The sequence below is a fragment of the Nipponia nippon genome, unplaced genomic scaffold (assembly GCF_047370975.1).
Source record: "Nipponia nippon isolate SJK-2023a ecotype South Korea unplaced genomic scaffold, ASM4737097v1 scaffold_16, whole genome shotgun sequence".
Taxonomy (NCBI): Eukaryota; Metazoa; Chordata; class Aves; order Pelecaniformes; family Threskiornithidae; genus Nipponia; species Nipponia nippon.
Genome location: NW_028262332.1, coordinates 938902 through 964289, shown reverse-complemented (window position 1 = coordinate 964289; position 25388 = coordinate 938902). Strand labels below are relative to the sequence as shown.

Here is a 25388-nt window from a genome sequence, read left to right as displayed (position 1 = left end):
AGGCAGGGGAGGCGTCAGACGTTTCCCGAACCCATCCTCCTTGCTTCGCAACGTGTGTTATTCAGGATGACTGGGTGCAATCATGAGCTCGTTTTGCTTCGCTATGAAGCAAACCACTCCTGTGTGGCGCTAGTCCCCAAATCAGGAGCTCAACAGTGCCCACGCCTGCTCTGGAGAAAAATCAGAAGTCCTTGGAGAAGCACTTTGGCAGCTCTTTGCAGAAGCCTTTTTCTTCAGCTGTTCCGTGCTGGGTGTCTGTATGGGGAATGCTTTGAACCAAGCAGAAGACATCCGTAACAGCAATTACCTTCTGATGTGCCGTTATTCACCACTGAATCTTGTGAAATTTGCGTAAGCTGATTACAGCATCCTGCAGGATTGAAGATGTGGAGTTACGTTCTCCCTCTGGACACACTTGTTTTAGACTTAAGTGGGGCTGACCTAATAGGAAAAAAACACAAGCTTGATCCTGACTACAAAAATAGCAGGCAAGGAATGAGAAAATAGCCTTTTTAGTGAAGAACAATTGAATTACATTTAATATTAATTCCTAAATTACTCTCATATGATGTAAAAAAGCAAGGCTTGAGGGTTTTTAGATAATGTCAAGGTTGAAAGAAGCCTTGAGGAGAAATTGTGACTTTCTTTTACTGTTCAAAAGAATGGAAGTAGTGCCTCAAGGTGTCTTCTGGCAAGAAACTTTCCCTTTAGTAAATTATTGGATGTGTCTGATGCCAGCGAAGTGGAAAACTACAAAGCGGTGCAGAACCAAAACTGAGGCAGGTCTTCTGCAGCAAGCAGTGATTCCTGGTGGGGCGAAGAACAGGGAACAGACTGGGGACAGCATGGTAGTTTCTCTGGAAATCTTAGGCATTACCCCTGGGTAATGAGGTTTGGCTGTCTTCAGCTGTGTACATCCCAAATGTAAGGAGTCTTTTACTATACAGTCTTCAAGCATACTACAGAATCGCAGAGTAGTTGAGGTTGGAGGGGAGCTCTGGAGATCGCCCGCTCCACCCCCGTGCTCAGAGCAGGTTGCTCAGGACCGTGGCCAGTCAGGGTGGAGGCTCTGCAGCCTCTCTGGACAGCCTGTTCCAGGGCTGGATCACTCGGACAGAAACAAAAAAAAAAGGTTTTTTTCCTACCATTTAAGCATGATTTCCTGTATTTCAGTTAATGCCCATTGCCCCTTGTCCTGTTCACTGAGCACCACTGAGAAGGGTCTGACTCCATCTGATTCTTGTATCTGTGTAGATATATTAAGATAAATTCAAAAACTGTAGGCAATTAAAGTAACACAGAAAGAATGAGGGGATGATAGATTCAAAATACCAACCTTCAAAGCAGTGGCATTTGATTTTGTTTGATACCAGTGCTTTGCCTGACACTTCCTGATGTGTGTCTCCATGTGCTGTGGGACAGCAAAGCCGGTATGTTCAGCTCTGGGGTAAAGCAATGATAGAGGGTGGGATTCAGCTGGCCGGACATAGGTGCCTTCATCAGAGGTTGCCACCGAGACTCTCTGGACAGCCACCAGAGAGAAACGGGTTACTCCATAGATGTCTTCTTCAAGTCATCCCTGTTCGAGTGAGCTCCCACGAGATGCCTCTGTATCTCCACTGATCAGACGGGGAGCCCGGAGGGTCAGGTGAGATGCAGGTGTCCGCATGCGATAGATGGATCCCACACAAAGTGCCCTTGGAGGGGCTTTGTGTCTCCAGAGCAGCCCCGATATTCCCTGTGTTTGCTTTGAGAGGTGCTTCTGGCACGATTGGGGGTCAGTGGGGACCAGTCTTGAAGCTTAATGAGCCAACAGAGGAGATGGTCGTAGGGAACAGAAGCTTACAGGTGTTCCCATGGGTGTGTGGTGGGATGGCTGCCCTCAGACCAGGCTCCTCTGGGGAGAAGACTGCCTTCCCATGGGGCTGGTGTGTCTGTGTGTCCTGCCTGTGTCCATGGGACGGACCTGGCCCTTAGCTGTCCCATGGCCCCATGGCAACCCCATGCACCGGAGGCTGAGCACGGCTCCCTTGGGTCCGCTCTCGAGGCGGCTCGCTGGAGGCAGCTAGCCCTATCTGATGTGCTATTTGAAAGCTGCTCTATGAACGTGACCCCAGGACGCTGTGATTGAGGGTTTGGTTCCCTGCCCCTGAAGAGTCAGTCTTGCTGGAATTTCTATACAATGACGTTTGAAAGGGAGTGTAAAAGAAACCTTGTCTGGGAACCTGCCCAAGCGCGCGTTTGTGTTGGTTATTGTGGTGGGGTCTCGCGGACGCAACCTGTAAAGCCGTTGCTTGCAAGTGGGGAAATTCTTCTCTTTTGCCCAACTACTGAGCAGAGCCAAATTCTTCAGAGCCCTGGACTATGAACTTGCCATTTCAGTGGGTTTGTCCCCTCGGACAGATCACGGATGAATTACAACCCTTTTTGTTTTCTAGATGACTAATGGGGTAAACTGCGTTTAGGCTAAAACATATTTGGTCCACTTTTGGTATCTTCCCCACCGCCCTGCTGCTTTTTTTTTTTTTTTTTCCCCCCACTAAAGACTTTAAAGTAAAGGTCCTTTGCTAGTACACCCACCACGTTGAGGTTAATTCCCACTAGATCACATACTACAGCTTCTTGCACTTAGCAGCTTGGCGTGAGATGCTACCAAAGGTGACCTTCATGGTGCCTGATAAGAATGTAAACCTCTTGAATCCCCCTCCGAGTGACATACACCTCATGCTAAACGTGGGATAGAGGTTTTCAGCATTACGTATCATCTTTAGAAGAGGAGGAGGCTATTACTCTGAGGCCATCCGGATGCACCCCTTGTTCTGTGTAATGTCCTGCTCAATGGTGCCTTACTTCTACTGCTGCTAACAACAAAAAACAACATACTGATGTATACCTTTCGCCTGTTGTACAGCAGCTTAAATCACTTGTTGTTATTGCTCGTCCATTTGTATTTTTCTAAGCGTTTGTGTTCCACCAGCACACTCAGAGTGAGTACTCTCAAGGGGGAATTTCCTTCCTGATAAACAATTCTGCAATGTGATTCAGCAGGAAGGATGTGGTGGTTAAGGCGCTGGACTGGGATTTGGGAGACATGGGTTCTGTTCCCAACTCTACCACAGTTGAGATGTGATGAGTGGAAGGGCAAGCAAGCAAAGAGGAGGAGCTGTTTAGCTACGGCAAAAACATACTTTCACGTGGGCTGTTTGTCCAGTTTGGAAGTTAGATAGGTCTGGGGTTTTGTTTGGTTAATCAAGTAAACAGCGTTAGAAACTCCTGTTTGTGCAAATGAAACCTGAAAGCTAATCTTGACCTATTCCAGGAATCCCGATCTTTTAACTACGTTGTTTTAACTTGCATGAGATCTCAGATGCCACTTTTCAGTGTTTCGTGGTTGACTGAGTTCACCAATTCACCATTTAGTTCTCTGATCTTCAGGCAATGTACAGTGACTTCTATGCTAAGTTGTATGTGCCCACAGTTTCTCCGCTATCTTGCTTAGATACAAAGGCAACAGACCACACACAAGATATTTCCTTTGTCACACAGGGTGAAGTTCCTACGGTTTGACAGTAACACGACATTTTTTTCTTTTCAGAAGCAAGAGCTTGGGCTACCAGCTCTGAGCTGTAGACCACGGAGCTCAGCATCCTGATCTGGTGCCGCCTTTGGGAGGATGAATCAGGACAGTGACTCAAGTGATCAGCCCACTGGTGAGTTTCTCCTTGGCCAAGTGTTTGCCTGTCTTCTCCTGTTTGTTCAGCATAATTTGCTTTCCATTTATTTTCCTTTGTGCTATTGGAGGAGAATGCTGAGTCACAAATAGAGCAAAACCTGTGAATTCAATGCGTGCCATGAAGGTTACTGGATCTTTGAGGTTTCCTGGTCCATGTCTAGATATCAGCATTCTTAGAACTGTATTCCAGGTTGAAACTTTTTATAACAACTGTTTTTATAACTTCTCACCCATTCAGAAGAACACAGGATTTTTATTGCTGTGTGTTACACAACTCACTCAGATTTTATCCATAGTTTAGTTTTCTCATTAATTGCTTTTGTAATTGCTTTACCCTGCAAAGTGAGGCCCAGGGAAGATGCACACCCATACCGTTTTCCTCTATGTCCCACAAAGTTTCAGTGTTGGGGTCCTTGCTGGAGAGATTGAATGGACAGGAATTTATTACTTATTCTGGCTCAGTCCTGCCATAAATCTCCTCTCCTCCTCCATCCCCCATCTTTGGTTATTGGAGTTCAGCATCATCCATGCTTCTGGCAGTTTCTGCAAAGGAGAAGGGCCTGGGAGGCGCGTAAGCCAGGAGCGGTGCCTGACAGCCTCCCAGGCCCTGGCTCAGCTCTCTGCTTTTTTGGATGTGTAAAGGGGCATTCTTAGTTCTGACGTGAGGGCTATTTTTTGACAGTTTCCATTGTTCCCTACTCGTTGTTAATGGGTGAGGTCTTTTTGTCTGATTCCTTTTTCAGAAACAGAGGCTATTATAAGAGCTGTCTGCTCACAGGTTTGGAGATTTTTCTTTTGTTGTCAAGAGTCCTGAGAGTTTCTTCCTCCCTTTTTCAGACTCGCTTGGGCAAACTCATCCAGACAATATCTGCCGGAGGGGATTGCTAGGATATCCCCTTGCTGGGATAGCAAGGGAAGAGGTCCTCATAGCCCCCACCCTCGTGCCATGCGCTTGCTGTCACAGTCCGCCTGGCTGTAGGCAGAGCAGGTTGATGCGTTCGGGGTTCTGAGCATCTGCCTACATTAAAGATCTTGCTGTTGTCTATGGGTTTGAATCTGGGAGTCCAAGAATGGAAAATTTTGGGAAAACTCCTGGGGTGACATGGAATATCTGTTCTTTAATACTCTGCACGTGTTTTTATTAGTGCGAACAGATGATGATTACACGTCAGGATGTCATGCAGATTCATGAATCATCCACAAAAGGACCCAGAGGCTGGGTGTTTGGAAAAAGACATTCAAGGAAAGTTTCCATGACACAAACCATCCTGGGTGCTCATCAGAAAAGTGTGGATTGCATAGTCAGAATAGTCATCAATTGCTCATTGCAGTGTTATTTTTTGTAGGGGTAATAAATGTCACGCTTTGAGTTTAGATCCACTCTAAAACAGGGGCAGGAATGAAGCTGTCAAGAGGGACACATTTCCAGTGTCCTACTTGTATGTGTTTTACACCTTCTGTTGAAGTGCTTCGTACTGGTTACTCTTGGAGCCAAGATACTGGGTTGAACAGGTCTGGTCCACTGGTGATTTATATCTTGACTGAAGAGAGGGATCTTCAGCTTCAGACCTCCATTTGTTCAGCTTCCAGCACCGTAGCCGCTTGGAAGTTTTACGTCGTCGGTTCATTTCATTATCTAAGCCTTGCTACCGCTGTAGCTATACTTAGAGAGGAAGGATATTATAATCTTGTGAAAGATTAAAATATTTTTACTGTAATCCAGCTGGAAGGGTAGCACTTTTCTCAGGGTAAGAGGCAGCCAAGGTTTTTCCCATTCTGTCCTCCCGTGTGTGCAGGAAGGAAGTGCTGGCAAAGGCCCCTCGGCTTCCTGTCGACTTGGGAGCGCGTTTCCAGACACAGCCTCCTCCACCATCCATCACCCAGCCCAGCCAAACAATCGCGGCAGCGCAACGGGAAAAACACACGTCTCGCATAAACACCTTGGAGGCCACGTGAGCGCAAACGGCTGGGATTCGTGCGCACGGCGGTTCAGTCTGCAGGCTGCGTCTGACAGCAGGTTACTGAGGATTTGCTTCCCTTTATAATCAAGTGCTTCAATAATCAAAATTCCCCTTTAGAAGAAGCAGCTTGACAAAGGAAAAAAAGGGGAAAAAGAAGGAAAAGGGATGATGTTTAGTAAAGAAGCTACTGCACTGACAGGTTGCGGAGCCTCAAGCCAAGGCAGCGACCGGGGATGCTCTCTGGTCCAGAGCACCCCAGGGTGCTGTGTCTGCCGCAGGGGAGGGAGGTGGCTGCGGTCGGGCGTGAGGGAGGTCGAGGTTTCTGTCAGGTCTTCACGGGAGGGCAGTGGTGAGGCAAACGCTGCCTGTGATGCCTTACAGAAGGAGGAAATAAATAAGGTGGAGGCCTCACCTTTAAATGAATCGCCTTTGCCAAATATGATTCTGTGCCTCTCTCCAAGAAAAGGCTCGGAACGGAACTGTAATCTTTTTCTTGTATTAGTGGTTTTGTATAACGCTGCATTACAATATTGAGACAGTATTTTCAGACCTGTCTACTCTGTAACCTTTTTTTAACTGTTCCTTGAAACAGCTATTTGGTTTTATTTTTTTCAGTATGGCTTTAGTATCTTCACCAACTTTCAGCTGGGAATTTCATTTTGGCTCTGATAGCAAAAGCCTGCAAAGATTGGCTGGTCAGAGATGATGAGCAATCGCTGAAACACCTCTCAAGATCACTGTATAATCCTGTTGTACAACTGGATATGACAGAATATTAGTCTAACTTGACTGAGAACCAACTTTTTGATATTTGAGGCTTAGTTTTCCTTATACCTCTAGCCTGAATGCTCTATGTGTAAGGCTGAGCGCTTAGCTTAGTCTTTCTAGGTGTGAGCATCTGTCGCTGTCTGCATTACCATGTCCTCACTCTGCATTTTCCAGTACGTATTTGGGAAACCATCCTATTGTTCTTTGGCCTGAGATACTCCAAAGCTACCTCCTAGCAGGTTGTGTCCAACAGCAAGAGGACTGGTTTGCACTTAGGAATGGAAGGAGGGGGATGGCAAGACTATCAGCCACCACAGCAATTACGCTTGCCCTCCTTGTTTGAAATTGGTGCTGCCCGTGTTGAATTGTACTCTGTGTTTGAGCCCCCACCTCCGAGTCAGCTAAGCACATTAGCTTGTAAATCAGTGTGGAATTGAAACACCCTCAAGACTTCTCTGTTTGGGTCATCCGAGGGCTTGGGGTAAAATTCAAGTCAGAGTCCAGCTTAATGGTAAATTTAAAACGTACCCTGAAATTTCAGCAGTTGCTCCTAGGGTAAGAAAATAATATTTTGTGGGGTTGTCTTTTTCCTGAATTAACTGACACTACAGGATTCCTTCAACCTTTCCTCTGGCTTTTCTCTCTGAAAAATGCTACTGTCAATAATTTCCGCAGCGTGACTGCCTTCGCAGTGTGCCCAGTGTACTCAGGGTCAAAATGGTATTTACTTAAGGGTACGTTTTGGCAAAGTTGGGATGAAACTTGAATATGAGCGTAAGCTCTAGAATTAAAGGAAGAGTATGTTGTTTTAATGATAAGGTTTTTAGGCTAGAGTTGTGGAAGTAGTTGGTGAAGCCTTTCTGGAAGCAAATTGTGTACTACTGAAATCTGGCCACCCTGACCCCATATGCCCACTGGCTGATGCGGTGGTTTTATTTGTAACGCATCTCTCAGTGCAGTTTACGCTTTTGACACTTTTTTATCATGTAAAAACCAGTGTGTAACTCTTAACAGTCTAGATAAGCAAAAAAATCCCCAGCTTCGTGCTGGCTACCTGCACAAGCACCTCGCCTGCCCAGCCAGATGTGCCTTTCTGTGGTTATTTCATTCCTTCTCCTCTCTTTCACATTTTTATTGTTCTTTGTCTGGGCTTGCAACAGGCGTGGGGTGGGGAGTAAGCTCCTTAAATGCCTTTACAACACTCTGTGGGACAGAAATTATTTCTTATTTAAGGTCTTTATGGAGTATTATGGAGTCCTCATTTAAAATCTGAAGGCATTTCTGAAATGGTAACGGTTGTTTTTAAATCTGCCCGAAATGCACGTGAATAACACCGATTGAAAAAGAAAAGAAGGTAAAAGCTACAGGGGTGGGAAGGATAATGAGCAGCAGTAATAGCTGTATGTTTACGAAAACAATAACAAAACCAAAAAACTTATCCATCAGGGCCATGGCCTAGAACTAGGAAAAGTCAGGTTTCCCCACTGGTCAGGCCTGAAAGTAGATGCTGTCAATTGAAGTTGTCAACTTTAAAAGAAAAAAAGCAAAACTCAGCAACCTAGTTTCAGGTCCTGCCGTAGACCCAAAGTCCCCAGACAGTTTGTGGCATTTGGCAGTCTCATTTCCCTGTTTTGTGAAAGTATTAATCTTCCCCTTTGTGAAGCTGCTTGACTGTACATGGGAAAGTGCTCACATTAACAGCATGCAAAACTTCTTAATTTCCTTCTAGAAAATAATTTATTGTGTCTTTGCTTGTCCCGGCCATCCTGTTTGGAGGAAGAAGACATCACTCTAAGATGCAGCCGGTGCAATTCTGCTCAGTTCCTACATGCACTGATCTCTTATTTATTTTATTAATCTAATTATGCACTGTGACAGCAATGGGTTAAAAAAAAAAAAGAGACAGGGCTGTGATTTGTTGACAGTGTCCCTTTCAAGTACAAGAGTGCCAACTTGAATCCACCGCACGCTAGCGGAGCAATGTAAGGAACGCGGGACGGCAGTAACACGATCAGATTTGCTGCAAGCACCGAGCAAAAGCGCTGCTGCGCTGGGAGAAGCTGCGAGCGGCGGAGGTGTTTATTTCGAGAGGCTGTGGCTGGGAGGACTGGTAATTCTCAAAGAAGTGAAAGCAGGCAGGGACTTGCGAGCCCCTTCTGACACGTGCTAGTGGCTGTCATGGTTCATGGCTCAAGGGAAGATGAGTCCCCAGGACTGCCAAAGTCTCTGAAAATTCAAAGAAATAGGCTTGTGATAGTAAATGCTGTTTGCCCAGGGACACAAAAACGCTGTGTGACTGCGAAGAATTATGTTTAGATTGGACACGTGATCATACAATGTAAACTGATCAATACCAAAGAAGTTCTCCATGAATTGCCTGCTGGTCTCTACATTCCTTTTTGCAAAAAGGGATGGAGTAGAAGAGCTGCTTCCTCCCACTCTGTCTCTCTCACATAAATCTAGCGGAGACAAGGGTCAAGTTAAATCCAACAGTCCCAAACAACCTTCACAAACTCTAGCAAGGTCCAGGTAACAAACACTGGAGGAAAAACATGCTGTGAAATCAAACAAGCACTACTTATGAGAAAGACTGGAGGTGAAACTGTGTCCTACAAGCCAGCACCGCGTTACTGCCTCTTGGTGCCCGTTACCACGCAGGGCCTGGAGAGATTACGGGGTTTTCTGCACCCTCCTTGCCCCGGCTCCGCGGCCCTGGGTCCCCAGGCAGATGGCCTCTTCTCTGGCTTGACAAGAACCCGCCGGGTGCTGCGTGCTCTGTAGGAGCGCAGCGGTTGCCTGCAGCCCGGAGCTGCGGATCTTCTCAGCCGAGGTGTCTGCCCCTCGGCAAAAGGCTTTGGGAGTAAAAACGCAGCCTCCGTTCGTGTGCGGGGAGGGAGGAAGGACTCTGCCACTGCAGGGATTCATTTGTGTTTTAGTGGGAACTGTGAGGCTGTGGAAATGTCCTGCGCCGAGTCCGAAGCAGTGTTTGCTGTGTGTGTGATTGTGCGTTCTTTTAAATTAAACTATTTTGCAAACACTTCCTTCCTGCATTTCTCAGAAGGAGGGAGGGGGGGGTGCAAAGAATGTTTAACTGCCTTTGACGGAGGAGGAAAACTGAAGAAAACAAGAGATGCAATCCTAACTACTGACCTTTTACTTGAGCTTGGTGATGTTTTTCAGCAGCAGAGCCTCCAGGGAGTAACAGCATCCTCCTTGCTATTGTGCTGCCTGCCCAAAAAGGGGGCTAAAGTTCAGCTTTTATGATGTTCTCACTCTGGGCTTGTGGGAAAAAGGCCACATTCCCTTTCTTAGGTCATACGAGTGCAAGAGATGACAGAGTCCTACAGTCTAACCCCAGGGCATTAGGCCAGTGCAGAATGAGACGGGATAGACAGCTTGGTAAATATGCAGCCAGCTTTTTCTCCTTACGGAGATTCACAGCAGGTGGGAGGGTAATTTACATTGTTAAATTAAAAGGCACTGATTTATTTTATGTTGGTGTGTTATTGTTTCATAAAAGCACATGGGTTGCCATTACTCATAATGGATTCTTGCACTTTATTGTTAAATACTCCTTTTCCACTTTGGTCGACAGTTACTGGAAATGAATGTTATCCACTAAGACAAAAACAAGAGGCAAATAAGCATAAAACAAAACCCCATCCTCCTCCCCAACAAACCACAGGTTTTTAGGGAACCCTCCACAGTTTTGGAGATTGGGATTATTGCAGCAGATGTTGGCAGATTGTGCTCCTTGTCCATCAGACAGTTTATTCCCCGTACCGTGTGGTAGGGGCTGGAGAGCCGTCGGTCCCTTTGCTCACTGGTTCAGATGGGCTCCCCGGCTCACAGGTGCCACCCAGTCTTGCGCTCAGCACCATGGTAGGCTGACTGGTGCCAGTTCCCGCAGCAGCTTCCAGGGTTTCTATCCATTGAGGTTTCCTTCAGCCTCGCGGTTGAAGTGTCGTTCAGTAGCTCCTGAGCTGGTGTTTCTAAATGGTGCGATCCTGGCGGGGGAGAGATGGTTGTGCTTCACAAAGAGTTGAGCAGAGGAGGAGGTTCTGCCTGGAAAGTCTGCCTGTCTTAAGGATAGATACAGTTTTTAAGTTACTATGAGCCATATGGTTTAAAAAATAAATCTGGGTGATGCTGACGTCCGTCTGTGCATTTGCATCCTTTCGGCAGTGCTTGCAACCCCTGCTCAAGGTGCTGCAGCGTCGTAGCCTGGCCATATTGTGCTGCAGCAGACGAGGAGATCCTGTCTTCTGGCTGATGTACGACTTTCACCTTAAGTTGGAGCCTTCGCTTTTGCGTCGTAGAGCACATAAAACTCAACATTGTACCTAGCTACCCTGCAGTTCGTTGAAGAACGTGTGTCACTACCTATTACGTAATTAACGATGTGTATATAAGGAAAGATGTGTGTTTTGGCAGAATGGAGCAAATGGAAGTGCTGACGGATCTAGCGGCTTAATTGCAGCTGCAAGGGAAAGGTCTTGCTCCCTGCCCTTCTCCCTCACGCCCTCGTACCCAGTCCTGGGTACATGAGTCATCCTCTTTGCTCCAGTGCTGCTACCTTGGACCCTTCACTGAGTTGGTTCAATTCACTGGCTGGCAAGAACTGATCCGTATTTTGGCCGAGTTAGTTTATTGCCAACAGCTTGGGTGGGACTGGCTTGTGAACGGTCTGCTGAGGGCCAGAGCCTGCGCAAGCTGGGGCAGGGACGGGGCTCTGCGCGTTTCGGTGGGGCGAGCTGCTGAGTGGGGAGGGTTCAGGCCGGTTGGTGTAACTGCGCTCGCATGCAATGTGCAACAGAGATGTAACGAGGACGAGTGGCTTTGCTTTCGCACCAGCAAAGTGGTGAAATACAGCCGAATATTAATTCAAAGTCCTTGAAGGACGTGTATATGCCAACGCACACCTTTTGGTTGGCTGTTTCATGGGTGCAGACGTGTTAGGTGTCCCCCCTCGGTCATGCTTTCACCTTCCTGCGTACCACGCTCCTGTGACGTGGTGGAGCGTGCGATTGTGGTGAGCTGAGGGCCAGCTCGGCACACCTAGGGATTTTTTTTTTTTTCGCCTTTTAACACTGAGCCTTGCGTTCGCAGCGTCTTCCATGACTGACCCTCAAATTCGGTAAATACAGATATCTAGTTACGTGATATATGCAGGCAGATGTTTGGGTTGTGGGGGAGAGAAATGAGGTACTTGGAGTCTGTCAACTCTCTGGCATTTCTGGTTATCGCAGTGAGTGGTAGAGTACAAATTAATGCTGGGAAAACAGGCTTGAAGATGAGGGAGGTTTGCCAGGAGGTTTGCCGCAGACGAGAGAGTTGGACCGATGATGTGCAACCAGCGGGCAGTGGCATTCAGATAACCCCAGGAGCGTGTCCGATCGAGGCAGAATCATGGTTCTTTCAGCCAACTTGAAAATTGCTTAATATTAATCTGTCTTTCTGGCTTACAAGCATTGATTTTCATATATACCAGAAAATGCCTGTGGCAGCCTGACGTAGAGTACTGTCTTGGCACAGGTGCTGGATATACGGTCTTGCCCAACTGCCCGCTCTCCACCATCAGCTAAGTGGCGAGCGGCTTTAGTGGCTGTGGAAGAGCCACCGTCCCTGTTGACTTCCAGGGAGGGAGGCCGTTTTACAGAATTGTAGGCTTTGGCTCTACAGATTGTGCATTTAACTTTATTTAATTTTGCCTAGTTTGAGGAGCTATCTCTTTTCATTGTCTTCTGGATGCTCTCTGTGCTTAGCTACACAGAGATTGGGAGGGAGAAGAATTTTTCTCAATTGTTTGTTTTTTCTTGAGGAAAAAGAAATTAAGATTTATTATCGGTTTTCCCTCCCCAGGGCTCTACCTCAGAAAAATCTTCTGTAAAGCAATTTTCAGCTTTTACTTCAAGAAGTATGTAGCAAGCTATCAGTAATTCAGCATAACAAAAGTTCACGCGGTTCAGAGCTTTCATGATTACAGAGGAGCTTTTCTTGGGATTTTTAAAATGTCCTAGACACAATTAAAAGAATTTCTCAGCAAGGAGAGAGCAAGCTGGGGACTCTCCAGCAGATGTAATCACTCAAGGAAAACTTTGTTTGGCTTGGCTGGGTCCTGCCTTCGTTCCGTGCTCTTTCATCCTGCCGCCGGTCTTTGTCTCTCAGTCTTTTGCAGTGTCTCTCTGTCCGTCTTTGTCTGTCTTTCCCTCTTTCGATCTGCCCCGCATTCCCTTGCAGGCTGAATGGGACAGCGTTAACCTGGCTACTTCCAAGACAAACAACGAGTCAGATGGAAAGAGGGGGGCTTTGGCTGTCATGAGACATCGTGGTCACTCACTTCCTAGAATTAAAGGCTGGGAGTTGATCTGCAAGCCAGCCAAGCCAGAGACAATGATTGGGTTTCCATTTGTTCCTTTGATACTGACTGAAACATGTGCACCAAATGGGAAAACATAATTTACATAAAAGTAAGTAGAAATCCACTTTCTTATACAGGTCTGTTCCACCCTATGTCTTCTGCTATGGATAACACAGGTAGCAAAAGTCATCCGTTGTTTCCTAAAGGACTTTGGAAATCTGCTCTTAAAGAACTGATTTGTACGTGAAATCCTGACTGCTGTGTGGGTTTTTTGGTAGGCCTGAGAAGATGGGACTGGTGCAGCTGGAATCCCGGTGGGCGAGAGGAGACTGCACAGAGGCGTAGCGGCTCCAGGCACAGCCTGTGGGCTACCTTGAGGGTTCCCGTGGTCCCTGCAGCCCCGGAGGGTCTGTGCCTTCACTGGGGGCTCCACGCTGGGTTTCCAGAGCTGCTGATACCAGCCTAGAATAAGTTAGAAGTAATTGTCAAAACAGATGGATCCGTACTGGTGTGAAAATGAGGGAGGTCAAAATCGGGCACCAGTTCTCCTTTCCTTGGGGGTTCTGCTGGGAGACTTTGGGTAAACTGCTTCGCTTCCCAGTGCCCGCGTCTGGAAGGAGCGCAGCATCTTTGTGCCTTCTGAACTGTAACGTATAGCCTGAGGTGCAGCTTTTTGAGGGAACCAGCACCTGTGCTCAATGTAGAGAAGGAAAAATACAAACACGGAGGGCTGTTGTCTTTGAAGTAATACATGCTGTTGGCAGCTCTTTATGGTAGTGCCTCATTGGTATGTTGTGGTGGCATCACTGACTTGCAAGAAAGTGTTGAAGTGGTCACAGTAAGGACTGTAAAAGGTTTGCATTTGGGAGATCAACACGTCCTTGGCTGCGTGCGAGTCTGAAAGGGAGATTTCATATTTCAAATGTCTTTGAAATAAAGAAAGTAGTGGTGCAGGAGGGCAACTGCTTGGAAAGGATTTTAGGTAACTGCAGCTCACAGACACACGCCGAGAGTGTTAGGCTGTGCAGGTAGCTTTGTGTCAAACTTGGTGATGGTTTTGCAGTGCCAGGGAAGCCAGTACAGGCTTCCTCATGTGTTTGCTTTGGTGCTGCCAGAGGTCCAAAGCCAGCTTCTTCTGCACCAGCTGCAAGCTATTATGGCTCGGAAAGTCTGTTGCAACTCCTGGATGGGGGATGCTCCGGACAGCACAAAGAATTGTTGAAGGTAAGCATTACGTTCAGTCGCATCTCGCACGGCGTGATCCCTCTTCGGGCTGGAGCTGTTGTGACAGTGCACAGGCACTTTGATCGTTTAATCCCTAGCAACTGCCCGGTGCTCTCCTTGAGAGCTGTCTCAGCCTACCTCCTTCTACTCCCCGCGGCTCACTTGTTTAAACTATTACTGAGTCCGCGTATTTATTATCCTTCACTTCAATATCTGATTGTACTCATTTTCTATTTTAAGAGTTTTTACATTCTCTGTTACATCATTATTATTCTAACTATGGGCTCAAATAGGTCTGTGGGGGCCGATGCAGTGTAAAACAGAGTGTTGTTAATACCAGGTCTTTAGCGTCGGGCCCTGTGTCTAGCGGTGCACAACGGCACGACTGTACTTTTGAGTGATCTGAGCGCTGTGGTGTATGCCCTGGCTCTTCCATGGGATACGATGACATGCAAAAGACCCTAAGGAGTATTATATTTTAAATTATATGTGCATTTTAAATAGGCGAAGCTATGAACAAATAAGTACGTGAAAGATTGTTGAACTTCCCTGTTTGACGGTTATCAGCTAATTCTTGGATATCCCAAGCCAAAATATTGAACAGTATTGATTTTTCTGTGAGGCTGAAAATTGAGGAGACTTTAACTCCAGTCCTCAGTAGTTCCTAAACAGGAATGACCTCTCAGGAAAGTCAGGCTGAAACATGCTGTCCTTCTCCTTCATTATTTTTCTTTGATTCCATGTAAACCATTCTACTCTGGGTGCTTTATATACTCCAAATGTCTCTTAAAACACAGAGGGAGGTCCCACTCCCAGCCTCTCACCCATCCATTCCAGCTTCCTTGGTGAACACCCTATTCTTCCTGCTACCGCAGCCAGGCAGCCGCTGGCAGTTAACCTTCCAAGCTGTATTTCTTTTAGGCTTTTCTAATATACCTGTCTCTAAGAATACCTTGTCCTTTCTCCCTGCTTATGGGGAGTTCTCTTTTCCCAAAGGAAAAGGAGTGATGCGTTAAAGCAAACGCGAGTTGACGCTGGGTCACCTGCGGTCTGTTCAACCAGTTCCTGGTTACGTTATCATTGCCTTGCCCTGGAGCTGGATGTTTCTCGCCGGGTGTATTGCCCGTGCGTACGGGTGGTGAGAGCATGGGTGTGAAGACCAGTACCTTTTCCCTGCTCCAGAACCACCCCTGGGATGATGTTGTTGTGCTTTTTGGACAGGAACTGGTTTTCTGCTTTAAATTGCAGTGTGCTGCTGGGCTGTACCAGCTGCTGTTAATTAGGGGACAGCAGTGATTGCAGCACCATACTCGGCTGTATGATTTGGGCATGTTGCAAGTTCCCTCACTGATGAAATTGCGATGAGTGGTAAGGTTCCCTCTCGGGCACTGATGGACATTTAAAACGCTCCGAAGTACCTGCGATGATTACTCGGGTTGAGTGAAAGGCCTGAGCAGCGCCTGTGAAATGGTGCTCATTGCCACAAACCGCTCTCTAACGCAGCCTGGCTGCCCTCTCTGGCAGCAGGACCATTGCAGCGCCCTGGTTCTCTGTAGCCCCCCCGTCAGCCGTCCCTGAACTGACCGCGGTTTGGGGAGGCGGCAGGATAATGCACACCAAGCTGTTTTTCTCAATTTTGATTCAGCAGTGTAACTCAGTATCTCACACTAAAAAGACTTTCCATTGGTATTCATGGCTCATATAACAGCTCCTCAACTGTTTCCTGAGGGTTCGGAGGGAAAGGATCTTTCCATGCATAATTTAATCACATTCAGCAGTGCAGCAGTTGGATTTTTTTTTTTTCCACAGAAAATCTATAAGATCTTGTTAGTTAAATCTTATACTTTTAGAAATGTCAGCGAGCTTGCTTATCTCGTTCATTCAGATAAACACCTCTCAGCATCCTGTTTTTCTTGTGTCATACGAACAGGAAGAGAACGATTGTTTGAGATGTGCGTCAGTCAGAACCGTAACCAGGCAGCCACGTTACCCTCCCCACTGCCATAGAAACCAACAAATCTCTTCAAACATGTTGGTGGCGAGCTGACAGGTATCCTTTCTTTCCTACTCAACCTCCCAAGAGCTATAACTTTGCAAGTCGTGTGTAGGACCTCTCAAAGATCTTTTTTTCCATTTTCTCTAAAAGGGTGCACCTATAAATTTTGCAAGTGAATAGCCATCGCTACTTTTATCTTACATAGCAGTGATATCTTTTATTTAGCCTTGTATCTAGTACTAGAAACACTGAAAAAATCCAAGGCCGAGCTGTTTAGTCAGCGGTAGCACAGGGTGAAGTACTGGGCAAGTTTTTGCCTGAGCCTGCACGTAATGTCTGTAACGTGTCCTGGAGGAGAACGGTTTGAGCCAGGTGGCTTATGGAAAAGCATTTGGCTATTTTGCAGTCACTTAAAGGTGACCAGGAGAGTTTTGTGCATGGAGGGAGCAGACTTGGCATTTGGGGCACAATTCGGAGTAATCGGAACTGTTCCTGGCACCTCAGGACAGGTTTTTCAAAAGCAGCAGCCAGAGCAGAGATATGTATGAAGAACACTTTATTTGAAGATTCTTGCTTTCTCTGGCAATGTTGAGTATCAGTACTGGAGACAGTTTTAACGTAACACTCGGAGATGTAATTAGCTACAGGAAGAAGAAGGAATTTTTTATTATAGGAATTTTACTATTATTTTCTTCAACATAAGCAAAGTAGCAATTGCACTCTGCCTGTGGAGAGCTTGATTCAGCCTGGACAAATCAGGCTTCTCCACTTTGTTTACTGGAGTCTTTTAATTACATTCGCATGTAACCTGAAGGGAAGCTGAAGCGCTACTTTACCAGCCCTATTTTTGATGAGCCATGGTATTTTCTCAAATTAGCATTTAAAGCAAATCATTTTGGTTCGATACACTGCCCAGCAAGAGCGGGGGTCACGGATGCCCACGTCCGCCCTTTCTGCACGGCTGTTACTCGGCTGTTACTCGTAGCCTGTCTCCCCGCACAGGCAGAGGAGGAGGGAGGAGAAAAGGGGGAATGCGCGGAGCTGGTAATAGTGTTGGAGACATCACCTCTTGAAAAGACAGCCTGAGGGACAGAAAATAAGCCAGCTGTGACCGGGAACTGCTGGCCTGGAGGGGGTGATCCTTGGTTGCCCACTGTTGCCTGTGCCTTGGAGGGATGGCCAAGGAAGGAGCAGCAGAGGGAAAAGTGACTTTCCCAGCAACAGGCTTCAGGAAGGCAGGCGGTGGCTTCCAGGACACAGCGGGTGATGCAGGGCACCGTCAGCCAGCGTCTGCAAGCGAGAGGTGGAGTACTGCTGGGGGGTGCTGAGCATCCTCCCAGGGATGGCATCCTCCCCTGGGGCTCAGGCTGAAGATGTGGAAGTAAACAGAAAAAAGAAGCATTCGTATGCAATTCCTACATATCTACATTTGCAAAAAAATTGACAGAGATAAGATCTGAAGAGGCATTTGTTTCAGTTTTCTGTATCTTTCCCCTCAGCAGATCTGTTAAGGCTAAAAATACCCATGCATTGGGGGAGATGACACCCATATCTGCCGCACACTTCAGCTTTTTTTTGGTTTTGTTTTTTAAGTAATGGGAAAGATTCGTACAAGTTTTAACATGTGTTGGGTAGAGCATATGAAGAGGAACTCTCACAGATACTGGAAAGCCATGAGTTTCAAAGTAAATACTTAAGAAAAGCTGTTAAGTGGCAAAATGTAATGTGTTCTTAAATTTCTTAGCCTTGTTCCGATGGCTGTGCCTCCCTCCTTTGACTCTGCCTTTGTCAAGCATTGGGCAATAAAAGCTGTGAGCTTTTTCCTTGCTGGAAAAGTTAGTCTCAGTTGTAATTGCAAGATGCTGATCTCGTCTCCAATACCCACCATTAATGGGAGTTTTTACTCAGCCGAGGGCTCTGGCTTTTGCCAGTCGGTCTGTGTGCTAAGGAAGGAACCAGAGCTGTTACAATAACCCGACTCCAGAAAGAGAAAGAGCCAGAAAACCTGGAGGTGCTGCAGTCTTGGTTTTTCCCTCTCGTTTTCTACCGGTAGGAAACTGTTCAGTGTATTAAGAGCTACAGGAGCAGTTTTTATAAAGAGCAATGTCCCAAACTACATGGCAAGAGCATCAGGAGATCTGTATTTAGGATGTGCACTCCTGCTTTCCCTGCCTGTAGCTCCGGTGTGGTCTTCCTCCCTCCGGCAGGACTTGTCAGGGTTTCCAGCCGCGTGGTGCAGGAGTTTCCAGCACAGTTTCCCCGTCCCTGGTGAGCTGCAGCCCTACGTTCCCATGAGAAAGCTCAGCTGCACCTTTATTTGCTTCGCTAAATAAGCTGGACTCCTCACAACACACGACAGAAAAATGTTTCCATCCTCACTTCTATGTGACACAAGATTTGGAGTCTTTTGAACATTTTTGTTAAAGCTTTGCATGGTACAACTTGATGGAAAGCTCACGTGAACACTAACTGAGGCGAAACTCTCCTTAATATAAGCAGAAATTAAGCATTAATTAAAAACTGGATTAAAAAGTTAACATGTGGACCCAAGCCCAGTGAAATGCTTCCTTAGTTGATGTGTATGGAAATTCATCGGGTGAGAATTTCCTCCATGGAGCTGTTCCTTCAGGGAGATATTAGGTTTAAAGCTTTGGCCAAAATAAGCTGGTGTCACTTGGAGTAGGTTAAAACACACGGACTTCTTCAGCTGGAGGTCTGAGCCTCTGTGTCGGGGTACTGAAAGCGGACCAAATGTTTTTCGCTGTGCATTTTAACGTGTGCTTGAACACAGTCTTAATACTTTGCTAACATCAGGTCTCGACATGTGAAAGTTTCTATTTCAACTCCTATTTTTAAGAACAATTTAATTCTCACTTGGATACTTACAGAAGAAAGTTTTCTTGAACCTGATTACCTGTCTTCAGCGATCAGAATGGTCTCAGCTAGTACAAAACCAACAAAGTGAATTTTGACTTTGCTGAAAGGGTTATTTTAATATGCTTCTGAAACGCTGGCAGAAAAGCTGAAGTCGTCTTCAGGCTCAGGTTGTCTTTCTCAGGTGTAATCCACAGATTTCTTTGGGTGATTGGGTTATCCAGCCCCAGATGAAAGCAAATTCTGGGTCTGATATTAAATACCTGAATCAGCAGGACCAGTTATGGGCCTGTGTAGGTAACAGAACTGGAAGCCCCGAGGCGCCGGGAGAAGCAGGGTGCCCTTGGCGCCTTTCGCCTCGCTGGTCGGGATGGAGCTGCAGCACTTCTGCTTCTGTAAAGGGCTTGGTCGCCTGGTCCGTACCGGTGGAGTCCAGCGACGTGACCGTACACATCGGCCTCAGAAAGGGTGAGGTTCTGGCCCCCATTCAGCATCTGCTGATAGTTCTTACGTACACAGAAGTGAGGAACTGGCAGAAGAAAATGTGGGAATGGCGTTTAAACAAGAATCAAACTATTGTTACTGTTCTAAAAAGAAAGTTGGATGGCTTCAAAACATGTACTGTGGCTTTTTAGTATTAACAGTTGGGGTTTTTTCATGGAAAACTACTTAGGAGAGACAGTTAAAGGTTCTTAGGTTCAGAACTTGGGGATTTCCAGAGATGTCTGGAGGGGAAAAAAATATATATCTTTTTAGCTTTATGATAGTACTCTGCATCTGGTGCTTCTTTCCCAAACTGCAGTTCAGTCCACCAGACCTGCTGCTGCTGCTGTTCCTGACGGTCTCACTACTAAGTAGCCAGAAAATAAGGACATACGTAAGAAGTTCCCCCTTTTATCCTGGGCAATATTAGTTTTCTTCACCTTTGCAGGATCGATAAGCTTGAAAGAAGAAATTGTTAGTTTTCTGGAGTGCTGTTTTAAATGTTGTTTTTAAACTCCTGAATTTCCGTTAACGTAGTGTCGGGACATTGACTGTGCCCTGGCTGCGACAGACGCCTTCTGTGCTGGGCTGGCGGAGGTGCGCCGAGGCGGTGGGACGTGCGAAGGGGCTCGTTCCGCGGCAGCGAGTGGTGCCAGCGCTTCTGGGAGCGCGGTGACTCGCTCCCGGCCCTTCCCTCCCCAACACTGAGGTGTTTCCTGGGAACGAAAACCATTTCTCTTTGTCACTGAAAAAATGCACGAAGCTGTCGGCTAAAGTAAGTAAAAATAGCTTGGCTGAATTTTTGAGGGAAAAGAAATATTTTATGATGAAACTGTGTTTTTTGCTTACATCGCTTTGAACACAAGAACATAAGCCATGGTTCGGCAGGACGGGGATCCACCGAGCTCAGTGCCGTCAGTCGCCTCTCTGGCTGTGCCTGGCGGTCAAGGTGTAGGGAGAGGGTGTAAAAAATCAGAAGGGAATGACGGAGCGCACTGCTGTCCTCCCCTCCCGTGCGTGCCCCGACTCTCATCAGTCCGCAGCTCCGAGTCCTCCTCTGCCAGGGGTTGTATTGTCATCTCGGTGCTTAATCACCCTTGATGTTGAGGTTATAGCCCATCTAACAGATGAGGAAACCATTAGAAGTGTTGCCAATTACTTGCAAAAGGCTAACGATTGTTATATTTTTAGCCTTTTATTACTTTTGATTTCATTACCTGCCTAGAAAGCAGCTTCTTAGTATTATTTTTAGAATTGCCACTTAGGTAAAAATAGGTGCACTTCTCCTTGTCAGGCCAGGGTGTATTGAAAGTATCCAAAAATGACTTCTGTTCGTTTGAGGTGGTGACCCACGTGCGTGTTGGGACCGATGGTGTGAGATGCTCTCCTTTGCCGCTGCAAGGCGAAGGGATGTTTCTGCTCCCTGAGAGCGGGTGATCTCGGGCACTGCGTGAGGGTGTTCCCAAAGCTGGGTAACTTCTTGCTTAGGTTTCATTTTTATTTCTTTAGTTGACACCAGATCTGAAGGGCATCTCCTGCTCCCCTGCCGCATGCGATGCCTCGATGTTGCTGTTCGGGTGTCTGTATGCGCTAAGCGGGAGAGGAGCGTGGGTGCCCCTTGGGGCTGCTGTGGGGTCGGGGAGAGGACGGTCCTTGTCCGGGTGCCGGGGTGGAGGCGCGCTGCGCCTGCCTGCCTTCCGCGGCCGTGTCTGGTAAGCAACTCTCCTTTCTCTTCATTGACAAAAAGCACCAAGAAAAGAAGAGGAAAATGTTACTGGCTCTTCTGCTGAGAGAAGCAAGCCTTTTCATTTAATGAGAGTGCATTTTGTTTGATCTGTGTTTTGGGGGGGGAAATGATGAATTTTAGCCATTATGAAAACAAACCCCATGGTTATTTGTAAGGATTGTTTTATAAGAAGCATATGTGTGCTTTATTATTCTTTTGCTTGAAGTGTGGGGATTGTTTTTAGTTGGGAGGTTGCATTAGAAGAATGTGAACTTCTGACTCACTGAGAAATAGAGCATGTATTAGTGAAATTTTGAGGTTTCCTATTATGTTTTCATAACTCAAATTTCTCAGAATGGAAGGGATCTCTTTTGCCCTTAGTAAAAGAATAACTTTTACTGCCATTGAGAAAGAATGGGTTCTTTTTCTAGAAAAACTTGCATTGCTTCAGTACACTTCTACTCTACCCGCTGTTCTCCATTTCCCTTTCTCCTCTCCGGCGTGGCAGTTTCCCTCTCTGTGTTCTGCCTGTGCAACTCACTCTCCAGCCACATTCCTGTTTCACCTCTAAATTTTGACATTTCGATAGTGATGTAGTTGGCCGTATAGACCAAGGTATGGCTTAACACAGTGATCCCAGGAAGGTGTGGGCTCAGCTAGTGGCATCTGAGGAATTCCAGCTTTTCTCTAGAAGAATCAAATGAGAAACACGAAATCAGCATTGAACGCGTAGCCAGGTGCTTTGTGATACACTTTGCAAGGGTGTTGAGAGAAAATACAATTAGTAGGGCTAACCCTGTGGTATAGTATTGTATGCTGTCACATTAATACAGTAGATCAAAACCAGAGACTACAATTCAGGCCTTGCTGGCCTGTACCTCGCTGTCCTACATGCCAGGCACATAATTGAATTAGATGTTTCTATTAAACCAGGTCTGTCTGAAAGATGGTGAAGAACCACCAGAAGATAAGTGTCTAGATACTGACCTCCCCCCTAAAGTGAAGCAAAATATTCCTGCTGAGTGAAACAACTGTCTCCTTTGAATTGAAACGAAGCTTTGCCCCCTGCTTTTGATACGGGGAGAGAACTGGGGTAGGGGGAATTGGTTTGGGTTGACCTGACTTTTTTGTATGGCTTATGAACCAAAGCATAAACCGGTTCTGCAGTTCGAATTCTTGTCTGGACCGCGTCATGGCAGTGCATTAGGTGATGTGAACACCTCTGTTTATCAGTGACGATTCCAGCCGTGGGGTACTTCATCTGCTGTAGAGAGACTGGGGGGAAACCCAGCCATGGCCTACAGCTCTCCTCTCCTCTGGCACGCGGGAGCAGATGACTGTCACGGAAGGGCATCACAGGGCTGGAAGAAATGGTTCACAACATGGTTCACAGCTGGTCGACAAACAGAGAAATAAGGAACCATTCACGTTAAACGAGGGTTCTGGCTACTGAAAATGAGCTGATGTTCATAATCAGGTGATACAAGTGAGGAACTTTCTGAGTTTTGGGCTTTTTTTCCTCCTTTTTTGTTCGTCCTGTCTGGTGCAGATATTCCACTGCCTGTGTTAGTGCAGAAGGTGAATCTGAATGTGTGAATGCCGAACTGGAGGAACAAGAAATGAATGCTTTTCCTTTGGTGAACCTAGACTCACAGACCTCCCAAAAGGCTAAATCTTTAATGTTAAAATTATAGGGGAGGTGTGTGGTGTATGGAGTTTTTAAGACTGCGGTAGCTGCGTGCGGTTACTTCCCTTCTGAGATCTGAAGCGTTCTGTGTGGTGGAGTTCAAAGCTCTGTCGATTAGAAAGCTGTAGCTAAAATTGGAAACCAAGCCAAAGGCTGGAGTGAGCCAGCCGTACCTTATAAAGAAGGACCCTCTCCGTCTTGTTGCTTCATTTCCTTGTTGTTTGAGTTCAGCTAAACCCACATAGTTATACGTTTAAAAAGCATATTTGTCTTTGCGGGAGACGCAGTTAAGGAATGGTAGCTGGGCATGGTGAGTGAATTTTGGAGCCCTAGAAATTGTGCTAAAGCAGAGCAATTTATTGCTTCTGAAATGAAATACTTTTGTGACATCTGATCCTCTTGTAAATTTTGTGCTGGAGGATTCACTGGTGGGATGTAATTAACATTTAAATTGATCAGGCTCTTATGGCAGCATTCCTCTGCCTGTCTGCAGACACTGGTACGGGAGACATCTCACTGCGAGCAAATCGCTCTGGGGTGCTTTTATTCTGAGTGGGAGTCTCATCACTGCAGTCGGTGGAGATCAGGATGAATCACTGAGTGGTTACTCCTTAGTCACAGTGTTCTTGGAAGTGAACTGTTATCATTCCTGGAAATATCTGTTTTTCCTAAGACACAGACTCTGCCATAAGAAAATATTGAAGAGCCTTTCACCTCTTTGGTGCAGGCGCATCTGAAATAGGAGCAGACACTCTTGTGAGTGAAAATCCTCCCCATCCCCAGGAGAGTGCTAATTTACGTTTAAAGGTAACATGCAGGGGTGGAGAAGGATGCATTGGAAGTTCATCCTGGTCATGGTGTTATTGGAGTGATATTCCTGAAAAAATCAATCTCCCATAAGACAACTGTAGACAATTTAACTAGTAATGACAAGGTATCCAGGAGCCATAGACCCCTGCGGTTCAGGTGAACTTGCAGATCTGGTCAGAAGATGACGTGGACGCTCGTTGGATAATTGATGCACAGGTTGCGCTGCCTGCACCGGTCCGCGCTCACCTCCCCGTCCCTGAGAGTACGTTTGTTGAGTGCTCGTCTGGGGAGAAGTCCTGTGGGCGCCGGGCCCCGGCTGCTCCAGCAGCACCCACAGACACTCACGTGTGCCCGGCCCCACAGCCACGGCTTAGGGGTGGGCCCAGACCACGCTGGAGCAACGTGTGTTTGGGGCACGGGGGTGTAGGGAGAACACAGGGCAAACATGGTGGTTGCCAAAGGGTTGCTAAAGCCCTTGCTTTGGTACTGGCCTTCTTATGGTTTCTCGGTAGTTTGGAGCTCTGCCTTCTTGGCCGCTTGCTAAGTTGTTTGGGTTTTGATTCTTTATGGGGAAAACTACATTTTTATGTAGTACTTCACTCCGTTATAACTTATTTGGTACAGTGCCATGTCTATTAAGCAAAACCCTTTGTGACTTTTATATTCAGAAAGTGAATTGGTTGAGAACAGGGAAAAACAGACCTTGGATTTGCAGAAAACGGTGGCTGTCTCGGCTGCACTCCTGTATCAGCGTGGACACAAAGCAAGCAGAGGTTGTGTTTCATTTTGAGTGAAGTAGGAAATACAATCCTTGGCACTGTTTGGAAAAATACAGGCAAATTACAGCAATGCCATTAAATGTCATTGAGAACACGTGTTCTCAATAAGAACTGGAGAATGGGTTGGTGCAAGGGGGATGGAGCAGCAATAGCGACAAACCCACTTCTCGGGATATTGCATCTATCAAGTTCTGACCAGCTAAAAAGCCCACGGCCCGCCTCTGTCTTTTGCAGCTTGTGGTGCACTAATTACCCTTCGCTCTTCCCTCCCTCTGAAACCAAGGAAGAGAGTTACATTAACCCTGCTGCAAGGTTATATTTTAACTGGATACACCTACGATGGAAACATGACAGTTACTCCAAAAGAAACAGTAATAAGCAAGAAGTTAGAATCATAGAATCATAGAATTGTTTAGGTTGGAAAAGACCCTTAAGATCATCAAGTCCAACCGTTAACCCAGCACTGCCAAGGCCACCCCTAAACCATGTCCCTGAGCACCACATCTCCCTGGCTTTTAAGTACCCCCAGGGATGGGGACTCAGCCCCTGCCCTGGGCAGCCTGGGCCAGGGCCTGACAGCCCTTTGGGGGAAGAAGTTTTTCCTAATACCCAACCTAACCCTGCCCTGGTGCAGCTTGAGGCCGTTCCCTCTCGTCCCATCGCTTGTTCCTGGGGAGAAGAGACCGACCCCCCCGGCTCCAGCCTCCTTTCAGGCAGTTGCAGAGAGCGATGAGGGCTCCCCTCAGCCTCCTCTTCTCCAGGCTGAGCCCCCCCAGCTCCCCCAGCCGCTCCTCCCCAGCCTTGGGCTCCAGCCCCTGCCCCAGCCTCGCTGCCCTGCTCTGGCCACGCTCCAGCCCCTCCATGGCCTTCGTGGGGTGAGGGGCCCAACGCTGAGCACAGGATTCGAGGGGCGCCCTCACCAGTGCCCAGCACAGGGGGACGATCCCTGCCCTGCTCCTGCTGGCCACACTATTCCTGATACAGGC

At 46.9% G+C, this 25388-nt stretch overlaps 1 protein-coding gene across 24 annotated transcripts in view; it reads left to right on the top strand.

The window, feature by feature from the left end:
• The window catches only part of EXD3 (exonuclease 3'-5' domain containing 3), a 301259-nt gene that overhangs the window by 65543 nt on the left and 210328 nt on the right, over positions 1 to 25388 (top strand). For all 24 annotated transcript variants that reach the window (XR_015703805.1, XR_015703804.1, XR_015703803.1 and 21 more), the window contains one exon: positions 3596 to 3710. Coding sequence is in view for 18 of the 24 variants with exons in the window: in XM_087753517.1 (XP_087609643.1) it covers positions 3674 to 3710 (37 nt within the window). In the remaining 6 variants the exon portion in view is untranslated. The remainder of the gene's footprint in view (positions 1 to 3595; positions 3711 to 25388) is intronic.